At 49.1% G+C, this 19,273-nt stretch overlaps 1 protein-coding gene across 2 annotated transcripts in view; it reads right to left on the bottom strand.

Moving 5' to 3' along the window:
* The window catches only part of ABL1 (ABL proto-oncogene 1, non-receptor tyrosine kinase), a 219,724-nt gene that overhangs the window by 110,044 nt on the left and 90,407 nt on the right, over nt 1–19,273 (bottom strand). The window contains exon 1 of one of the 2 annotated variants that reach the window (XM_048512404.1): nt 6,043–6,586. The exons of the other annotated variant lie outside the window; for it this stretch is intronic. Coding sequence (XP_048368361.1) covers nt 6,043–6,127 — 85 coding nt within the window. The 5' untranslated portion in view covers nt 6,128–6,586. Of the gene's footprint in view, nt 1–6,042; nt 6,587–19,273 lie in introns of those variants that run through there. 2 annotated transcript variants of the gene reach the window in all.

Raw genomic sequence — 19,273 nt, 5'->3', positions numbered from 1 at the left:
TCCGTGGTCCCACTGCAGCTGGGCACCACAGGGACTGAGCCTGGAATTTTCTACATGCAAAGCACGAACTTTGCAAGCCCCACCCCAAAACTGAATGCATGAAAAAACCTGAAGCCTTGAGCAAAGCCACAAAGTATTAAGCCACAAAGAATAAAACACATTTCAAACCAGACAAAATGTGAGTTGGCAGACAAGTTTTCTGCAAAAACAATTGCTTGAAGGAAAGAGAGCTGGGTCTCACACCACATATTGTGAGGGATATTCCACTCATCAAGCAGCACTATTCCCTTCATGGGAGGGAGGGGAACAGCACAGGACACACAGAGAAAGCAGCGCCTTTCCACTGAAAAAAAGGCTCATGAGTAGCTTTCCCAGGTGAAAGCCTGAACCGCCAGACAGGCACCCCAACCCCACAAGCATGTGCACGGAACGGCTCTCTTTACCGCATGAAATCAAAGATGAAACATTCCCTGGGAAGAGCTCATCAGTTACAGGTGTTTCAGAAAGACAACATGATCCCAGATACTGTGCTCACCTGAGTTTTTCCACCTGGCTGATGGCGCCCTGCTCTCCCTCGTCCCCAGTTATGTTTTCTGAGTTATAAGAGTTGTTTTTTTAAAGCTTCCTCTAAGTGGCAGCCTGGCCCCCAATCCGAGCACCACATCCAGTCAGGTGGCCTAACCAATTACACCTGTTTGCAAGGGGAGGGGAAAAGGTAACAAGACTCTTGCCCTGAAGGAGACCATGCAGGACAAAGGCACGGGAAGTACTCCCAGACTAAAGTAGGCATAATTTGCTCTCACAAATGTTTGGCTCCTAAACCTTACCAGGTCAAGTCTCTCCTGACATAGTCACAGGTAACTGATTGTTGTGGGTTTTCAGGGCTGTGTGGCTGTGCTCTGGTAGATCTTGTTCCTAATGTTTCACCTGCATCTGTGGTTGGCATCTTCAGAGGTGTATCACAGAGAAGTGTAACATACTTCTCTCTGTGTTATATCACTGAAGATGCCAGCCACAGATGCAGGCGAAATGTTAGGAACAAGATCTATCAACCACAGCCACACAGCCCGGAAAGTCTTCGACAATACATAGTCACATGTAAAAGTTTTCAACAGCGCACTCAGGTCAACTCTTTGTTGCTTGGTTTACTGTACTAAAGCTGCCTCCTGAGAACCAGTGTGGTATAGTGGGTAAAAAGCAGCAGGCTCAACTCTGGAGAACTGGGTTTGTTTCCCCATTCCTCCCCAGGAAGCCTGCTGGGTGACCTTGGGCTAGTCACAGTTCCCTTTGAATCCTCAGCCCACATGGTGGCAAGCGAAGGCAAGCCTCTCGCCTTGAAAGCCCTGTGGGGGGGCGCCATAGGTCAGCTGTGACTTGACGGCACTTTCCATTGTCCCCAGAGCTCCCATCTGGGTCCTGCTGTCCTACAACCCACAATGAACTGAGGAGTCTTGATAGGAATGCCGGACTACGAGAGGATGCAACGGCCCCTGTCCCAGAGCATTAAAAAATGGATGATGTGACTAGGAGGAGGAACTGGACACCAGGGGTAGAGACCAACTTAGGAATTCAGCTGACATGATCCCGACCGCTGGCATGGCCAGGCAGCAAAGGGGCGTGGAGGTGGCGCAGGAACCTACCTGGCTTCTGCCAAAGCTGTGGCAACGGCTGTCTGCAGCTGAGTCCAGGCTGGCCTCCTGAGTTCTCCAGCCCAGCATCCCTGTGGTCAGTTGCTGGTTCGGCAACTGCTTGGTTGACCAAGCGAGGCCCGACTCAGCCAATCCACAGGCTTCCTAGGGCCTGCCAAGAAAGACCTGAAGCCACAGGTACCTTTACACCTTTGGGTATGAAGAAGGCTCTGGTGTCAGAAGGCACATAGTCTGTACGCCCCAGCTTCAAACCAAGTGGCTCTGGGTTCAAAAGAGGCCCAATTGAGCCCACAAGTGAAAGAATCAGCAGCCTTGCACCCCAGCTTTGCCCTTCTAGCCTCAGGCCAGAAATCAAGTTCAAATCATACAAATGAGATGGATGTCTTCCCAAGGCCATTGACTTGCTCCTTGACTTTTCAGTGGAGGTGCCAAGGTCTGAACCTGGAAATCTTTGCATGCAGAGCAGATGCTGCAGCAGGGCTCTTCCTGGCTCACATTTTTTATTTAACAAAAAGTTTACAGCCTCCTTTTCCACCCATTCCAGGTCTCCAAGGTGAATTATGAGACAAACTTTAGCCAGTTCACATCTATTGTAAAATAGCAAATACTAAAGTCATCAGTAAGAGAATTGTAAAAAAAAAAAATTCACCCCAAAACAAAATGCCAAGGGCTGGGTGAATAAAAGCTTTCAAAACTGACAACTGAAAGAAAACAAACTCACAAACGTGACTGGGGAAAGGTCAGTAAAGGATTGACACAGTAAAGGAAGTTTGCAAGACCCAAGCAAGACTGTTAACAATAGGATGCTTGGGGGAGCATTAATTCATAGGGTTACCTTAAGCCTGGGTGCCACCGCAAAGAAGGCCCTGTGGTTTGTAGCCAAGAAGTCGTCCAACTAATTTCTGAAGATAGGGACATTTCTTTGCAGAACACCATAGCCAGGTGGGAAACAGCCCAAATTTAAAGTACTAACTCTAACTTTGCAGGCCCTGACAGACTTTGGCCCTAACTTCCTGTACTCTAGAGATCAGCACCTGGAAGCCTCGAATCAAAATTCAGCCCCTGGGGAGTTCTATCAGCCACCTGCCAAGGAAAAAAAGTATCCTAAGAGATATGTGTTCCCGATGCATCCCAGAAGGTGACTTTCCTTTCCTAGAGGAGTCTTGCCGACCCGACCACCCGACACCAAAAGGAGGCAAAGACTTCCCTTTTTCAAAAGGCCAGAACCCTTTAGTTTGTGTCAGTGGTGCTGAGAGTTATTCCTGCTGCTGCTATTGGTCTGTGTGGGCTTTGACTTATATACTCTTCAATGTACAGAAGCTTTAAAAACCCCAACTGGCATGGAATTTGGAGGAGGTAGAGGTATAGTAGGCAGTAGATACCCAAAGTGATTACGACTTCCTCCCAGTGGTGGGATTCAGCAGGTTCGCACCACTTCAGCAAAACCGGTTGTTAAAATGGTGCTTGTAAACAATCAGTTGTTAAATTATTTGAATCCCACCACCAGAACCGGCTGTTAAATTATTTGAATCCCACCACTGCTTCCTCCCCCATGAAAATGAGGTACAGCCCAAACTCCTCCGGGGGTGGGGAGATTAGACATATTTCTTGGTCAAGACTTAAGCTGTGAAATTATCCCATTCACAAAGCCTTACAGTCAATATCCTCGGGACCAGCAAGCAAAGGAGCTCAGGTCAAGCCAACCCTTGGCAGAGTTACAGCTGCTCCCCCATATGGCTGTTTGTTTATTTACTGTATTTATACCCCACCTTTCTCTTCAATGGGGACTGAGAGTGGCTCACAACATTCTCTCCTCTTCTATTTTATCCACACAGCTTTTAAGTGTCCAGGGGAAGGGCTGCTTCCTAGCACCAGGCTGCCTATCCCACCCCTCTCCTTGGCACAGATGCCCACCAGGGACCCTGGAGCACCCCACAACCAGCCCTTGAACTTACCAGCAGGAGCAGGGACCTCCAGGAAACCAGGGGCCGGGAGAGACTGCAGAGTAATGTCAGGAGAACAAGCATCAGCAGTTACAGGGAAAAGAGTGCAGACAGAACAGCCTTAGCCAGGTTGCAATCAGCAGCCCATTGCAGCCTTAGAGAATGGGGTGGGGCCAGCATAGCCCCAGCCAGGCTGCAATCAAAGAGGAGGGTTAGGAAGGCTTAAGAACCAGTACCAGACTGGAAGGCAAGACAGAAAGCTTGCCAGCCACTAGGAGACTGGAACAGGAGGCTCCCAAGAGACAGGTAACCTCCTGATTGGGATGAAAGGAGAACAGGACAAGAGGGAGGCTGGTCGGAGTGATGCAGGGGCTCAAACTTGCAGCACTGCTGTTAACTGCCTGGTGGAAGTAAAGACGCTGTGAATAGAAGCTGGTGTTGTGTCACATGGACCCAAGAGGGCAGCTGAGCCCCTATGAGGCCAAGGTGGCCGACTCTGCAGCAGTGGTCAGCAGATGGGTTTTCACATTAAGCTATCTGTAGCAGGAGTTCAAAACCAGCTCTCTTAGGTCAATGTGTGTCGTGCTAACCATGCCACACGGGCTCTCTTTGTTGCTATGGCACCGGGGGCCCACACTGCAGGACTGGGAATGTGATTCTGGATGGCCACCCTCCATTCCTTCCTCAAAGTGGCCCCTCCCACAAATTAAAAATCCATACAGTTGTCCAAGATGGGGAAATGTTTTTGTACTGCATTGATTTGGGCGGTGGGGGAGTATCTCAGAACTCTTTATCAGCCTTTCTATAGCACTTTGGAGTGCTAGCTTTACATTTCTAGGGGATTTTCTCAACACCACACAAACCCAGTGCCTGAAATTCTTCTGTTGGCTTTTTTTAAAAAATCTGGCTTCTAGGAACATTTCAGCCCCTAATACAGAAGCAGTTGTGTCTTCAGTCTCATTTTGAGCCTTATGTTTGACCACTCAGTAATATAATGCGAAAATCAAAACAGACCGAGAAGATGGAAATATATATTACGTTTTAATCCTCTCTCTACTTCAAAGTGGTCAGCAGAGGTTCTCTTCTTCTCCTCCTCCTTTTTAAAATCTTCACAAGAACCTTGTGAGGCAGTGGCTGGTCACACAATGAACTTCACAGGGCAAGTGGGGATTTGAACTCAGATCTCCAGCGCAATAAAAAAGGACCTTCCTCATGCTTCTTTTCACATGCACCCGACCATTCCACAACAAATGCATCCAAGAAAACTAGCTGGAAAAATGTACAAGCAGACCAGGCGTTTGCGTCTAAGTCACTTATTAGAAATTTATAATTTGTTTTTTCATTCTATTCTCAGGGACAATTTGCCAACCAACCTTCATCACTCATGCAACAGACACTTGTGATTGGTTCCAGTCAGTCACGTGGAACCAGTTCCGCTTCTCAAACTGGGTAAAGGAGAACAGCTTCTGTGGCATGTGATATTTGCATACCGGCAGCATCCACAAGTGGGGGGGGGGGGCGTGCGCAGGGACACACACACACACACACACACGAAATCTGCCTGAAAAACAGGCTACCACTAGAAATGTACACAGGAAAAATAACATCACACTGTTCCCTGCAGAAATAAGCAATTGGGACAAGGAAATTAAGTAACTTGCTTAAGTTCAGATGGAAATTCTGTGGCAGAGTCAAAACTTCCAGCATTCTTAACTCAAGACCACCAGTGGTTATTATCAATCCATTTCAGTATTACTATGTATTCAACTATGTAATAATCCCCCACCCCATCTCCTGGGACTTTGAAAGGCATACATAACAAGAAATCCAGAGTATAGGAAGATAAATGCTATAAATAGCATTAAAACGTAACTGAAAACCTGTAGCAAAAAGCAGGTCACAAAGAAAATCCCCAATCCAAAAAAGCACAAATCTTTCTATATCAATTAGATTTCTTTGGGAAGAATTTAATACAAATCTCTTTTGAAAAGCAAGGCCTCTTCCTCCAGCCCCCTCCCAGAAGAAGCCAAATCCTGGCCTGGGCATAAAAGGAAAGCCAAGGGAGGCAGGCAGAAGATGTGGTTTTGTTTAAAGCAACGGCTGTTACACCTCTCGATATTCTTCAACCATAAATGGAAGAGCCAGGCGGGCACACACTTCATGGATTGGAGTTAACAGAAATCACCTGGGTTGGCAGACGTCCAGTCCCACCTGGAGCACCCCCAGGCCCATTTCAGGGCAGAAAACAGCTAAAACAGCCAAATACAGGAAAACTTGGGGGCTCCCCACTAAGCCCCCCCCCCCCCCCGCCACATAGGTGGCGGCAAAGTCACAGCTTACACAAAGTCTAAGCCAGAGAGCTCCAGACCAAAGCTCCTGCCACAGGGCCTCCAGCAGCAGCCCCCTCCTCAAGTCTGCCCCCACCCCCCAAACCCGAACTTGGAACTTACCTTCCAAATAGCAGCTGGAGGATGAAGAAAGTCCTTTTTTTGACTTGCAACCCACTAATTTCAGGCAAATCTCCAACATTTTCATTTGCTGGAGCAAGGCCCTCTGTTCCAAACGCTCCCAGCCTCCTCCGCCTCTCCTGAAAACTTCACACGCAAAGTTTCTCTGCCGCCCGTTAGGAAAAGCCAGCAAACTCAGCCTCCCTGAAAACCGTTAGCTGCAGATCAGCCAGCGCACCAGATCACCCATTTTTGACACGCTCCATGCTGGCTGGCTGGCTGGCTGTCCCTCCCCCCCTCCCTTCTCCCAAACTGCAACTTAAGGCTTGGGGGACATTCTTCTTCCAAGTTCTTGCTTAGCTCAAGGCAGAAGAATCCACCCTCTTCTCCCCCGGGCTCAGCACACGAGAAGAGCCGGGCCGGTGACTGACAGCAAGGCCTTCCAAATTTGCCTGCTGCCCCCCAGCCCCCCTCTCCAAAAGGCACTCCTCGCAGGCAGAGGCGGCTGGCTGTGGGACTGCCAACAAAGGGCCCCCTTCAGGCTCAGCTTGTCTGACTTCATGACATCAGGAACGCAAGGAACGCCCACCGCACACTTAACCCCTCATTGTTCTGCCTGCCCGTGCCTCAGGGTCAAGCAGAGGACTCTGCTTGGGATGCCAGCAGCTCTCTGGAAACCCTGGCGGGCGGGTAGGCGGGCAGGCAGGGATCTGGCTCAGAAGCCGCCCCGAGAAAAGCTTCTCCTAAACATTTCAGAACTCCAAAGGGACAGCAGCAGCTCCGCTTGCGAAGACATCTCTGCCGCCTTCTGCCAGCAGCACCACGGCACGTTCTTGCTTACCACATTGCACATGAAACAGCCTTATACAGAATCAGACCTTTGGCCCGTCAAGGTCAGAACTGTCTGACAAGGATCTAAGGCTGAGGGCTTCCACATCACCTCCTGCCAGATCCTTTCAGGGGATGTAGGTTTTTTGGCTGTGTGGGCGTGGTCTGGTAGATCTTGTTCCTAACATTTCACCTGCACCTGTGGACACAGCATGTAACAGACTTCTCTGTGTGATACACCTCTGAATATGCAGGCCACAGTTGCAGTCAAAACGCTGGGAACAAGATCTACCAGACCATGCCCACACAGCCCGGAAAGTCCACAACAACCAGTTGAATTTGGCTGTGGAAGCCTTTGACAATACCTTTAAGGGGAGTTGCCAGGGATCGAACCCACGTGCCAAGCAGATGTTCTGCCACTGCGCCTCTGCCCCTTTCACTGCTGTTTACTCTGAAGCAGGTAGGGTTCCCATCAGGCAACACTGACTCTCATGAAAGCCAAGAAACAAACACTGGTCACTAATGCAATTGGATCATATTGGCCTCTCCCAGCCCAATATCCCTTTCAACTAGAGACTTTAGGAAGCTCACCTGGGATCGTGTTGGTGTAGAGACATGCGCTCCAGTTCTAACTCCAATTCTGGAGTCCTTTCTGCAAAGGCACAACTTGTGAATGGCATCTCAAAGCGGTTTGGACCCTGGGGGACCTCAGATGACGGAGGGGCTTGCTTTTGTCCACCATTCCAAGGGGCAGCCTTCCCGAGATGCTTCCTGCTCTTGTTTGCTGGGTACCATTCATTCCGGGAGTGAACCCAGACTTGCGCACCTCTTCTGCATATATCACCTCTTCACCTGTCCAATGTGAGAACAGCACTGCAGGATGAAACCAGATTCACCCCACTGTGCACTACTAGGTTGCAGTTGCCCTACAGGGCCAACAAAAAGGTCACAGAGGCCAGAGGGTCCTGCTTCCTCCCAGAAACTCGGGGGGGGGGGGTCTACAAAGCTCACCACTCTTCCATAATATCCTTTACAGCAACTTGATCAGGTGGATTCAGGTGAGAGAGCGATTGGCCCCAGGGAACCCAGTGAGCTTCCTGCTGGCTGGCAAGGGATTCGCATGCAGGTCTCCTCATCGGCCCCATGGTGCAGAGAAGTAAGTCGCAGGACTGCAGCCAAAACTCTGCTCACGGCCTGAGCTCAATCCCAATGGAAGTCGGGTTCAGGAAGTTGGGCTGAGTCAGCCTTCCTTTTTTTGAAGTCGGTAAAATGAGCGCCCAGCTTGCTGGCGGTAAAGCGCAGGTGGCTGGGAAGGCAGTGGCAGACCACACAGTCAGCAAGGTCTGCCCAGTAAAATGTCCCAATGTGATGTCACCCCATGGGTCAGTTATGACCTGGTGCTTGAACAGGGGAAGACCTTTATCTCCTCATCTGACACTCCAAACATTTCCACCAGACTAGATCTCCACCTGGTCTTTCCTTCCTTGCTCATGGATGGCACGATGTCCCCCATCTTTCTTTACCTTTCCTGTTCCCTAGAAGCAAATGGATAACCATCTACTCCTTGGTTCTCTTCTGTTCACTTCCACAACTGCATGACTTATCTCTCAGCAAAACAACTCAGGAGGGGTCATTTGACTTTGAAGAAATGAAACAGTGGTTCCCTAACGCAAGCGTGTTGTTGATAGACTTTAAAAGGGTTGTCATATTTTCTATTACAACTGAGTTTAAAGTAATTCCTTCGCCGACAGTAAGAGCAGGAGAAATTCAACAACAAGAATGGAGTGTTATGTAACAGTGGGACAGTTGCAGCTTCTGACGGGAAGCCAATTCTGGGGAACTGTGATGCAGTCATGTTGTTGGGAGGGTCATAAGAGCCGGAACTGAGCGATTCTGAACTCTTCTGCTTTCCAGAACATGAAGCATTCTCCAAAACTGCAGAGGCTGGAATGCGGAATTCCAAAGAATTCCAGCAGAATTACTATACAAGATGACCAGGAGTGGCTCTCTTGAGTGCTAATGGAGGTGGATGAATAACAATGATTAACGCACCGAATGCCACAAGAATTAGTAAGAAGGCCTTATTATTTGAACAGCTTCCGATTCAAATGCCAGCTTCTTTTCTCGACCACACAAAATTAGGACCGATGCCAAGACAGAACATTCTGCTTCACAGTTTGAAAACTAAGTGAGTGTGATGCATCTGCTGCTGCCACCCGCCAGAGGCAAATCTAGGCAAACGAGTCCGGGGACAAAACCTGAGCTGGCGCTCCCCCCCTCCCCCCGTATGGGCGGCCACCCTCCCCCACCATGACCAAACAATTATTTTTTGTACCAGCTCACAAATCACCCTCCACCCCCAGCAAAACATGCATGGTTCTCCCCCACCAACTCTCTTTCCTAATTTTGTTCTCACACCAACCCTAGGAGGTAGGTTGTTAGCCTGAGAAACAGTGCCAAGCCAGTGCAAGTGGGTATTGAGCATGTAAATCGCTCACAAATCACCTCCAGCAAAACATTTACCAAACAATTGTCAGCATCATCTTTCACAAAACACCTCCAGTGGAATCCACCCCCAAATAGCATCACTTTTAATGGTGTTTAAACCAGGGAGCTCAGATTCTTCTTCTAAATCCACCTTAAAGAGAGAATCTGGGGTCCTCAGTTTAAAAAAAATTGAAAGTGATGCTGTTTGGGGGTGGATCCCCCCCCCCCCCGAAAAAGCATCAGTTTCTAGGGTTGGAGATTTGGATGAAACAAATACCAGATTTGGACAGAATCTGGGCGAATTTGGGCATATTCGGACAAAAAATTGTCCGAATATGTCCTGCCCAAGTATGAATGAATCCAAATGCAAGGTATTCAGACTTTGGGGGTATTTTTGGTGATGTTCGGCCTGCAGGGGGCGCATTTTTAAAGCTACCAGTACCAGATGTCATCCGGAGACTGTCCTGATGATACCACCCAAGTTTGGTGAGGTTTGGTTCAGGGGGGCCAAAGTTATGGACCCCTAAAGGGGGTGCCCCATCCCCCATTGTTTCCAATGGGAGCTAACAGGATATGCTACTAGAACACGGCCATACAGCCCAGAAACCACATAATACCCCAACACTTAACATTTATATAACACTTTCAGTATTCAATGCACGATGCACATACATAATCATGTTATCCTCAGAATAGCCATACAAATTGGGCAGGCATTATTATCCCCATACTGCAGACCATGGGCTGAGGGTTAAAGAGAATGGTTTGCTGAAGGCTACACCGTGAGTTGTGTAAAGGGAAGATTTGAATTGGGACCTTGGTGACCACAGCTCATTCTCTTTGCCACTGTGCCGCTCCATCTTTGGTCTTTTGCCACACCAGAGCCCATGATGAAATACAACCAGAGCACATGATGAAATACAACCAAAGTCAGAATTGTTTTGGGATCTAAAAATTGCTTTGCAATCCTTCCCTCCCCCCCATGCATAAACTAACCATGTATAAGGCATTCAGAGTTCAGTATGGATAATAAAAATAGATTTAAAAAAAATTAAATTGATTTTTTAATGCAGCTGCATTGGATGCTGCTTTAAAATGGCCTGGCATTTAAATCTGAATTTAACACCAATGTGCTCAAGCTAAATACAGTGGAACCTCGGTTTTCATAGCGTTCGGTTTTCATTGGTTTCGGTTTTCATCTATTTTTTCAGTGAAAAAATTGTCTGTTTTCATAAATTTGCAGTAAGGTGCAGGGGTTTGTGGAGAAAAATTACCCGGACAAAAGTGTTGCAGTGCTGTGTCTGCAACTTGTTTAATGACAATGCCTTGCCCCATTTCAGACAAATCTTAAAGAGACATCAGAAACAGACCTCTTTGGACAGCTTTCTGGTGCGACATTGGTCCACTGGCTCTGAAGCTGGTCCTAGTGTTATTGTTTGTTACTGTTTTCAGCATTAAACACTATGTTTATTCACCAAAAAATGTGTTTTTGGTATGTTTTTTGGAGTGCCTAGAACGGATTAATTGGATTTACATTGATTCCTATGGAAAAGTTTGCCTCTGTTTTCATCAGTTTCGGTTTTCATCTATTCTTTTCAGACGGATTACCAACGAAAATCGAGGTTCCACTGTAATATGCATTGACAGTTCCTTCTCAAAGGCACAGACCATCAAACCATGCATGATGTGGGAGATCTGTGGTTGGAACTCCCCATATTTCCTTTAATCTTAAGAAGTAAGGGTGTGCCCGTACATGGACGCAGCTTTGGTACCACTGACCCAAGAAAAAACAGCCCAGCCCCAAAGCTGCTATCTGAGCTTTACCTTCTGTAGGGAAAAGAGATGCTGTTCCCCATCTTTTTCCCCCAGTCAGGGGAAGCATAAGGAAGGGTGATTTATAAGAAACAACGCAGTGGAACAGAGCAGCCCCCCCCCCCGCCCCTGCCCCCGCCCCCAACAAAGTGGCCCAACTAATCATGTTCTCCCACCCATCTAATGGGTTGGTTGTTGTAATTAAATGGGGGGTGGGGGGTGGTAGGTGATGCAGTCTAGGGAGGGAGGGGCTGTGGCTTAGTGGAAGGGCACCTGCTATGTAAGCAGAAGGTCCCAAGTCCCACCTTCAGTTGGGAAGAGTGTAGAGAGCAGGGCTGGCCAAGACCTTTCTCCTCCTGAGACCTGAAGAGCTGTAGTCAGTCAGAAGAGACCAACTGATGACCCAGCAGCACATTTTGGTACAAGGTTGCTTTATAAAATGCATGGACATAATGGGAATTTTAATCCAAGTTAAAAACTGACTTTTCTACGTAAAACAATCCAGGGGCAAAAATAGCAAGTCTCAAAGGTCAAGTATTAAAAATCAGTTTGGTGCCAGTTGCCCAAGGACCTCAGAAGTGATGTCTAAATCAATCACTTCAGGAAAACATGTTGACTTGTGTTTCACAAGTGATTCTGTAACATCTGCTGGCTCGATCACTTGCTCTACGCAAAAAGCTCAAGATAATTAGAATCAAAAGAATACATTTTTCTGGGGAAGAGCAAGAGTCCACTGCACCCAGCAGGCGGTCGCCAAGAACAGCCAACCAGAGGCGTAGCTAGGCCAGAGTGCGCCCGGTGCACACTCTGGCTTTTTCGCTTCATTTTAAAATTCTGCTCCCGTCCTTCCCACGGCACCCCGCCCCGCCTTCCCATTCCACTTACTTTTAGGAAAGGAGGCAGGCAGAGAAGCCTGCCTCGTTACCTGGGCCTGGTAGAACTACATTTCCAGGAGCCTGGGAAATGTAGTTCCCTGAAACAGGCAAACCTTCTGAGATGTTCCATTCCTAAAAAAAAAATGAGAATGAGGCTCATGAGAGATGCGCTATAGGGTCTTGAGAACCGAGGAAGGGGGAGCAAAGAGCATAGAAAGAGGCCTCTTGAGGATTTTCAAACCCGTGACCAGACTAGATGGACTCTGGTCTGATCCAGCAGGCTAGTTCTTATGTTCTTCTTTCCCCAAACGTGTGCTTGAAAGAACACGACCTGTCACCATGGCCTGAAAAATCCACTCCCCACCTTCCTCTCTCTTTCAAAAATGGTGACCTCCCACCCAGCAACGTGCTTGAAAGTGTGGACACTGTTTTGTCAGTCTAGTGCAGGGGTAGGGAACTGCGGCTCTCCAGATGTTCAGGAACTACAATTCCCATCAGCCTCTGTCAGCATGGCCAATTGGCCATGCTAGTAGGGGCTGATGGGAATTGTAGTTCCTGAACATCTGGAGAGCCGCAGGTTCCCTACCCCTGGTCTAGTGGGTCCTATGAAGTGGTGTCACACATATTTTGTTCTCATTATTGCTTGCTGCTGGAATGGACGGCCATTGACCGCTTCCTCCGTGAGGGGGGCCACAGTCCATCACAAGCTCTCATCTCAGCTGGGAACGACTGGCCATCCCCAGGGAGAGGCCGGCCAAGCACATTTTATGGTCTCTGTGAACAACAGGGCAAGCCCAAAGCAAGCAGTGCAGGAGGAGGGGAATCTCTTTCCACAAACAGCAACCAAGCCTTCCATAGGCTTCTCATGTGGAACAGACTTTGGGACACCCATCTCATTGCTATCCTGCCTTGCAAGGCTGTGGGTACGGTTCTCTCATCTTCCATCGCACCCACAGAACAAACACTTTCCAAGGCTAGGAGGAGAGCAAGCGATTGCACCGAGGCTGCCCAGCAGGCCTCCAGAATCACAATCTGCCCCAGCCCAGCCCAACATGCTCACCACAGGTGAAAAGCACAGGTGAAAAGGTACCTAGCTCCTCTCTCCCTAACTCTCTCCCACTTTTTCTAATGGCTTCAGGTGGGCGGCCACGTGTGGTCTAAAGCAGCAGAAAAGCATTTGAATCCAGGGGCACATTTAAGACCAGCAAAGTTTTATTCTTGTGTGCGCATGAAGGCTGCTGCCGAGAATAACACACCGTTGGTCTTAAAGGTGCTCCTGGAGTCAAACCTTTCTCTTGAATGGAGAACTGGGTTTGAGTCGCTGTCCCACTCCCAAATGACAGTAGTTGTGTGTGTATTGGGTGGGGGGGGGAGAGTGCTGTCAAGTCACAGCTGACTTGTGGTGACCCCGCAGGGGGTTCCAGGAAAGAGGCCTTCAGAGGTGGTTTGCCATGAGCTGCCCCATGTGAACAGAGAAAGTTCTGAGAGAACTGTGTCGGGCCCAAGGTCCCCCAGCAGGTTTCATGTACAGGAATGGGGTGGAGACTCAAACCCAGTTCCCCACAGTAGAACCCACCCCTTGTAGACGCTTCAGTTCAGACCCACCTTTTGTTTGCAAAGTCTTGTTTAGAGAGGGATTCCTCCACTATCCAGCCTAGTCTAGAAAGCAAAGAGCCCCCGCATGCAAAGAACACCGAAGTGCTGCCACCTGCAACTGCTCCCTTGTCTTTGTATCCATTTGTCACAATTTTGACTGGAAACTGGGGAGGGGGGGTGCTGAGTGGCTCTTTGGTTTTTTTGCAGATGTTACAATGCGAGGCTCCGCATCCGTTAAGGAAGGCTGCAAAGAGCCCCAAAGGGCAGGGTGATGCTTGAAATGCTCACAGCAGCCCGTGTGTCTTGAAGGGGACCTTAAAGCCCCCCAATATTCAGAAGCTGCCCAACACTCTAGCCCCCCAACATTCAGAAGCAGAGCCAGCAGCAGAGCTTGAAGAGAACTGTACTCGGCTGACACTGGGAAGGAAAGCGTTAAAACCCGTCTTTCCCCCACAGCCCAGAACCAGGCCTGTGAGATCAAGTTTCATCAGAGGAGGGGGTGGAAGGAGCAGAAGAAAGAGAAGAGGAAGGGGGGGGGGGAGGAAGTATGCTGAACTGCCGCACGGAGTACTAGACCCAGCAGGGATGAAGGATGAAAACAGGAGGAGCCGAAATTTCTGGGGCTCTAGAAAGAAACTGTGTACAGCTGTTGACCCTCTCTAGCAAAAGTGGATCTTTGCAGATACATTTCAGCGAAAGGGTGCACAATGAGAGCTGCCCACTCGCCACGCCCGGCTCCCAACAAGCAGCTGCAAAATTATTAGGGAATAAATCAAGAGCTGGAGTTTTCTTTCCCTTCCTGACCCATATTTAATTACCATCCGTTTGTCCCAAAGGTTAACAAAACAAAACATTTGGCTGGGGAAAGACAAATCCAACCGAGCGCTGTTGCTGGGGGCTGGCTGGCTGGCTCGCAACTCAAGAGAGGTTGCCCTGCACATCTGTGGGCATGCGGAGGAGAACAGTTTGTGAGAGCAGTACCCCCCCCCCCGGGCCACCACCACCAAAGGGCATCAACAAGGGCCAGGACAGGAAGGTGTGGGCCCGTCAAATGGGTGGCAGGGCTCTGATTTCCCAACCCCTGGAAATACAAAAGCATCTAGACCATAGGTGTCAAACTCGCAGCCCTCCAGATGTTATGGACTACAGTTCCCATCATCCCCTGCCAGCATCATGCTGGCAGGGGATGATGGGAGCTGTAGTCCATAACATCTGGAGGGCTGCGAGTTTGATACCTGTGATCTAGACAGTCTGGGAGGCTATTGGGGGGGGGGGGGGTTCCCCAGCACAAATCACACTGGAAGAACTGGGCTGAGGGCACAAATCCTGCAACAAGAAGCAGACCTGGAGCGTGCGGAGCTTCTTCGGGACCTGGGCCTTCCCGGCACGGGCAAGCAGGCACGCTGCAGACAGCTCAAGTGCACACAGTCCTGCGGAGGGCTTGGGAGGAGTGACCTAGCAATGCACAGACACCCACCTCTGCCACCATCTCGGTGGGTGGCCAGCAGGAAGCCCCTCCCCCGCCAGCAGCAAAGTGGGTGGCCCTGAATAGCAAAGCAAGGCCATCTTCACAACATCACCTGTTTTGGGTGGGGGGTGAACTGGAGAGGAAACTGCTTCTTTCAGACCCCACTCACACACATACACTTCCAGGGCTATTTATGGGGCAAATGGGCTTAAAGGATGCCAGGCAGAGGGGAAACAAAACTCCTATGACATGGATGGTTAGCCCTTTCCCCTTCGTGAGCAATTACCAGATTGCTCTGGGGTGTCCATCCCAGCCCCAAAGCAGAGCTGTTCTGCACTTCAGAGTCGTAACTCACTGGACAGCCTCCCTGACTCCGTTCAAGGCTGAACTTGTACGGATAATCATTCTGGCCTACCTTACAGGACTATTTTTAGAATGACAGAAAATATGCGTGGAGTGCTTTGAACGCATGACAGGTATTCCATAAAAGCTCACTGATGGTGTTACCAACCTCCAAGTAGCCTTTGGAGCCCTCCTGGAATCTCAACCGATCTTCAGATTACAATTTCCCTGGAGAAAATTCGGAGAGCAGCCACTACAGCATCACATTTCTGCAAAGACCCTTCCACTCCCTCACCTCTGCGTTCCCCAGGCACTCTCCCAAATCTCCAGGGATTTGAAGAGGAGGAGGAGGAGGAGGAGGAGGAGGAGGAGGAGGAGGAGGAGGAGGAGGAGGAGGAGTTTGGATTTATACCCCCACCTTTCTCTCCTTTAAGGAGACTCGAGGCAGCTTAGAAACTCCTTTCCCTTCCTCCCCCCGCAAAAGTCACCTTGAGAGGCAGGTGGGGCTGAGAGAGTTTGAAGAGAACGATGACTAGTCCTAGATCACCCAGCAGCCTTCATATGGAGGAGCAAGGAAACAAATCCAGTTCACTAGAGTTTGCGTTGCTCAATGGAAGAGTGGGGAATCAAACCAATTTCTTCAGATTACAGTCCACCTCTCCAAAACACTATGCCAACTGGCTCTCACAAGCCAGAGTTAGCAACCCTACTCATTGGAAGTATTTGCCACTCTGTCCTAGGGAATCATTTGCATTTGCATTTGTCCTAGGGAATCATTTGTAGATTTCTTTCGTGCCGCCAAGATGGTGCTGATCACCTTGTCTGAATAGCCCTTGGCCGCTAGTCTCCTCCTTTCACAAGCCACGCGGTCAAGTTTAGCCAGCTTGGGTCCGGGTGGCATATGGGGCCCTGTATTAGTAAGTCTGGGGCCACTGTCAGGAGTAGGGGCTGCCGCGTGGACATCTCTTGGATGGTTGAAAACCACGGCCTCCTCGGCCATCTGGGGGCCACCAGGATGACCTCCGCTCTGTGCGCTTGGATCTTCCTCAGGAGTCGTGGACTCAGTGGAAACGGCAGGAACGCGTAGAGGAGTACTTGTGGCCATTTGACTGCAAGTGCATCCGTCTCCAACGCCCTCTGATGGAAGTGTCTTGTCATGAACGTTGGCAATTGCACGTTGTTTGGTGCTGCAAAGAGGTCTATCTGGGGCATGTCAAATACTCTGCAGATCCTCCGGAACTCCCGAGGGTTGAGCTGCCATTCGCTTTCCAACACCTGCTTTCTGCTTAGCCAGTGCTTGGCAGTTCAGTTTGCCCTTGATGTGTTGAGCTTCGAGAGACAGTAGGTGTTTTTCCGCCCAGTTTAGGACTTTTGTCACCTCTCGATGCAGTGCTGGGGACCTGGATCCCCCTTGGTTGTTGATATATATTTTTGTTGCCACGTTGTCTGTTCTTACCATAACGTGTTGGTGTTCCAGTTGTGGGCGGAAATGTGTTAGGGTCAGGAGGACTGCTCTGGTCTCTAGCAGGTTGATTGGGAGTTTGGACTCCTCCTCTGACCATGTTCCTTAAGTGAACTGTTGGTTGAGGGTCGCTCCCCAACCCATGAGGCTTGAATCCGTAAAGAGTTGCGGACAGGCTATGTAAAGGTACCGTTTGCCCTGAATGAGATTGCGCTTGTTCAGCCACCATCTCAGGCTGATGTGGACCTCTGTCGGGATGGTAATTTTTCTGTCCCTCTTCTGGATGATGTCCCACTGGAACCTTCGAAGTATCTGCTGTAGTGGTCTTGCGTGGAAGCGCGCCCACTGATTTAAGTCCATGATGGAGATGAAGAGGCACATAGCTCCCAGCAGTTTCGGTTTTGCGCGCGCGTTTAGGCGCGGGCACTCCGTCCTTCTTGTCACCTGCATTTTTGGCCATTTTCTTCTTTGCGGGCGCTTGCTGGGGTGGCTGCTGTGCTTCTGCAAGTGCCGCTTTGTTTCTCGCGGCTCGGGTCCCCTCTGCCGTCGCTCTTGCGAACCCCTCCGGGGGGGGTGGGTGAAGGAGCCGGTCGCCATGTTAAGGCGGGAACCGTTGGGAATGGCGGGGTTTTGTTTTCGTTTTCCCCAGCACACGGCCACCTGCTTCTAGCCACCTGCTTCTAACTAATCCTCCCCTCCCAGTTTACTCACGTTTGGTGGAGTGGGAAACAAGAGGGAGACAGAATTGCACACACACACACTATACTGGATGGAAGAGCTAGAGCCCTGGGGAGCTAGTGAAAAACCATGCACTCCCTGCAGGCAGGAAAAAATACTGAGGAGGAAAGCCTAGGACACATGACAGGAAGGGATCGTTAATCAATTAAGTGGTTCCTGCCTCCTTGCAAGTGGTGAAGAAGACACCCAATCAAGATATCCCCTGCCTCCAGTAGAAAGTGGTTCCTAGTCTAGTAGGCTTGCCTGGATCCATTCTTCTTTCATGCCAGGGGGATTTGTATCTAGATGGTTGAGATGCATTCCTAGAGCTACAAATCAATGCTGCTAAAAGATATATGTAACATATGCTATATGTTACAACTGTCATCCTTGATCTTTATGGTTTCACATTCTTTGTAGATAACTAGGCTTACCCCTGACACCCTGGTCCCATGAGAGACAGAGCTACATCCGTTATCTTGTGGGGGCAGGAAGCCAAGTGTCTTTCTATTACTATCTGTCACCGACCTTGGGGCGCCTTGGTTATTTGGCAGCTATTTTACCCATTCTTGTGCCTGCAGTGGTCATTTCCTCTGCCATTACTTTTTTAAAAATCAGCAACTGAATATTGTTATATCAACATAATCTAATAGCATCTGTACCAGGTTCTCTGAACTCCCATCTTGCTTTTAGAAAAAATTAAAATCAAGTCTGTACTTCTTTTTATTGAGGAGATATAAGAGGAAAGGACATTCCTACAACAAAAGGGATTAGACATTTAAAAAAAACCAGTAATACAATGATATTCAATTGCCAATTATTATTTTTTTAACCTGAAAATTGTGCAGTGGTTCAAGGGGGAATTTGTGGGGTGGGGGGAAGAACCACAATGGAGGGGTTGGGACAGTGGAAGCATGGGGAAACCCTCCAGGTAGAAACCCTGTTGCAGCTGTACTGTATCAGCAGCCACAGAGAAATCATACAAGCCCATTCCAATGTAAAAAGCAGCAGAGTTCGCTGCTGATGCACATAGAAAATAGCCTTGTGGAACAGTGAAGCATGAATAGTGGTGGCCTAGAATCCCTTTTGTCAGGTTCGTGAAATAAAATCTCACTCAGCAGAATACAGAGCAAAGGGAGAGAAAACATTGTGAAGAGCGGGTTCAAAAGTTATGAGATGTAACACATGGAGCTGGAATCATTTTTGTGAAGCTTCAAAGTATACAAGGGCAGTTACCCTTTGTGGAGAAATAGCTCCCCCCCCCCTTTTTTTTTTCTTTTTTCCTCCCTTCCTCCCATCAGGTCTCATACATTTGGTGGACTTAGAAATTCCAGATGGACATCAGGAAGTGCTACCTGACCAAGGAGAAAAATATCTTGACCCAGCCTGACCAGGTCAAAGGAGGGTGGGCTCTGGAATCTGATAAATTGCTGGGAGTCAATGGGGTGAGATGTCTTCTTTCTTTCCTTCTGCTGGGAGCAGACCTCTTGCTTGAGCTGTGAAGGGCACAGTCATGTGCTCAGTCAGATAATGTGAACTCTTTGAGAATTGCAACCTTCTAAGTTTTACATGCCTACCCTATGTTCAACAACTCCTAGCTAGGGTATGTTAAGAGATAGGGGCAGGGGATTTGCGGTGGTCATCTCC

This window comes from Sphaerodactylus townsendi, linkage group LG12 (genome assembly GCF_021028975.2).
Source record: "Sphaerodactylus townsendi isolate TG3544 linkage group LG12, MPM_Stown_v2.3, whole genome shotgun sequence".
Classification (NCBI taxonomy): Eukaryota; Metazoa; Chordata; class Lepidosauria; order Squamata; family Sphaerodactylidae; genus Sphaerodactylus; species Sphaerodactylus townsendi.
This window is presented reverse-complemented; position numbering and strand designations above follow the sequence as displayed.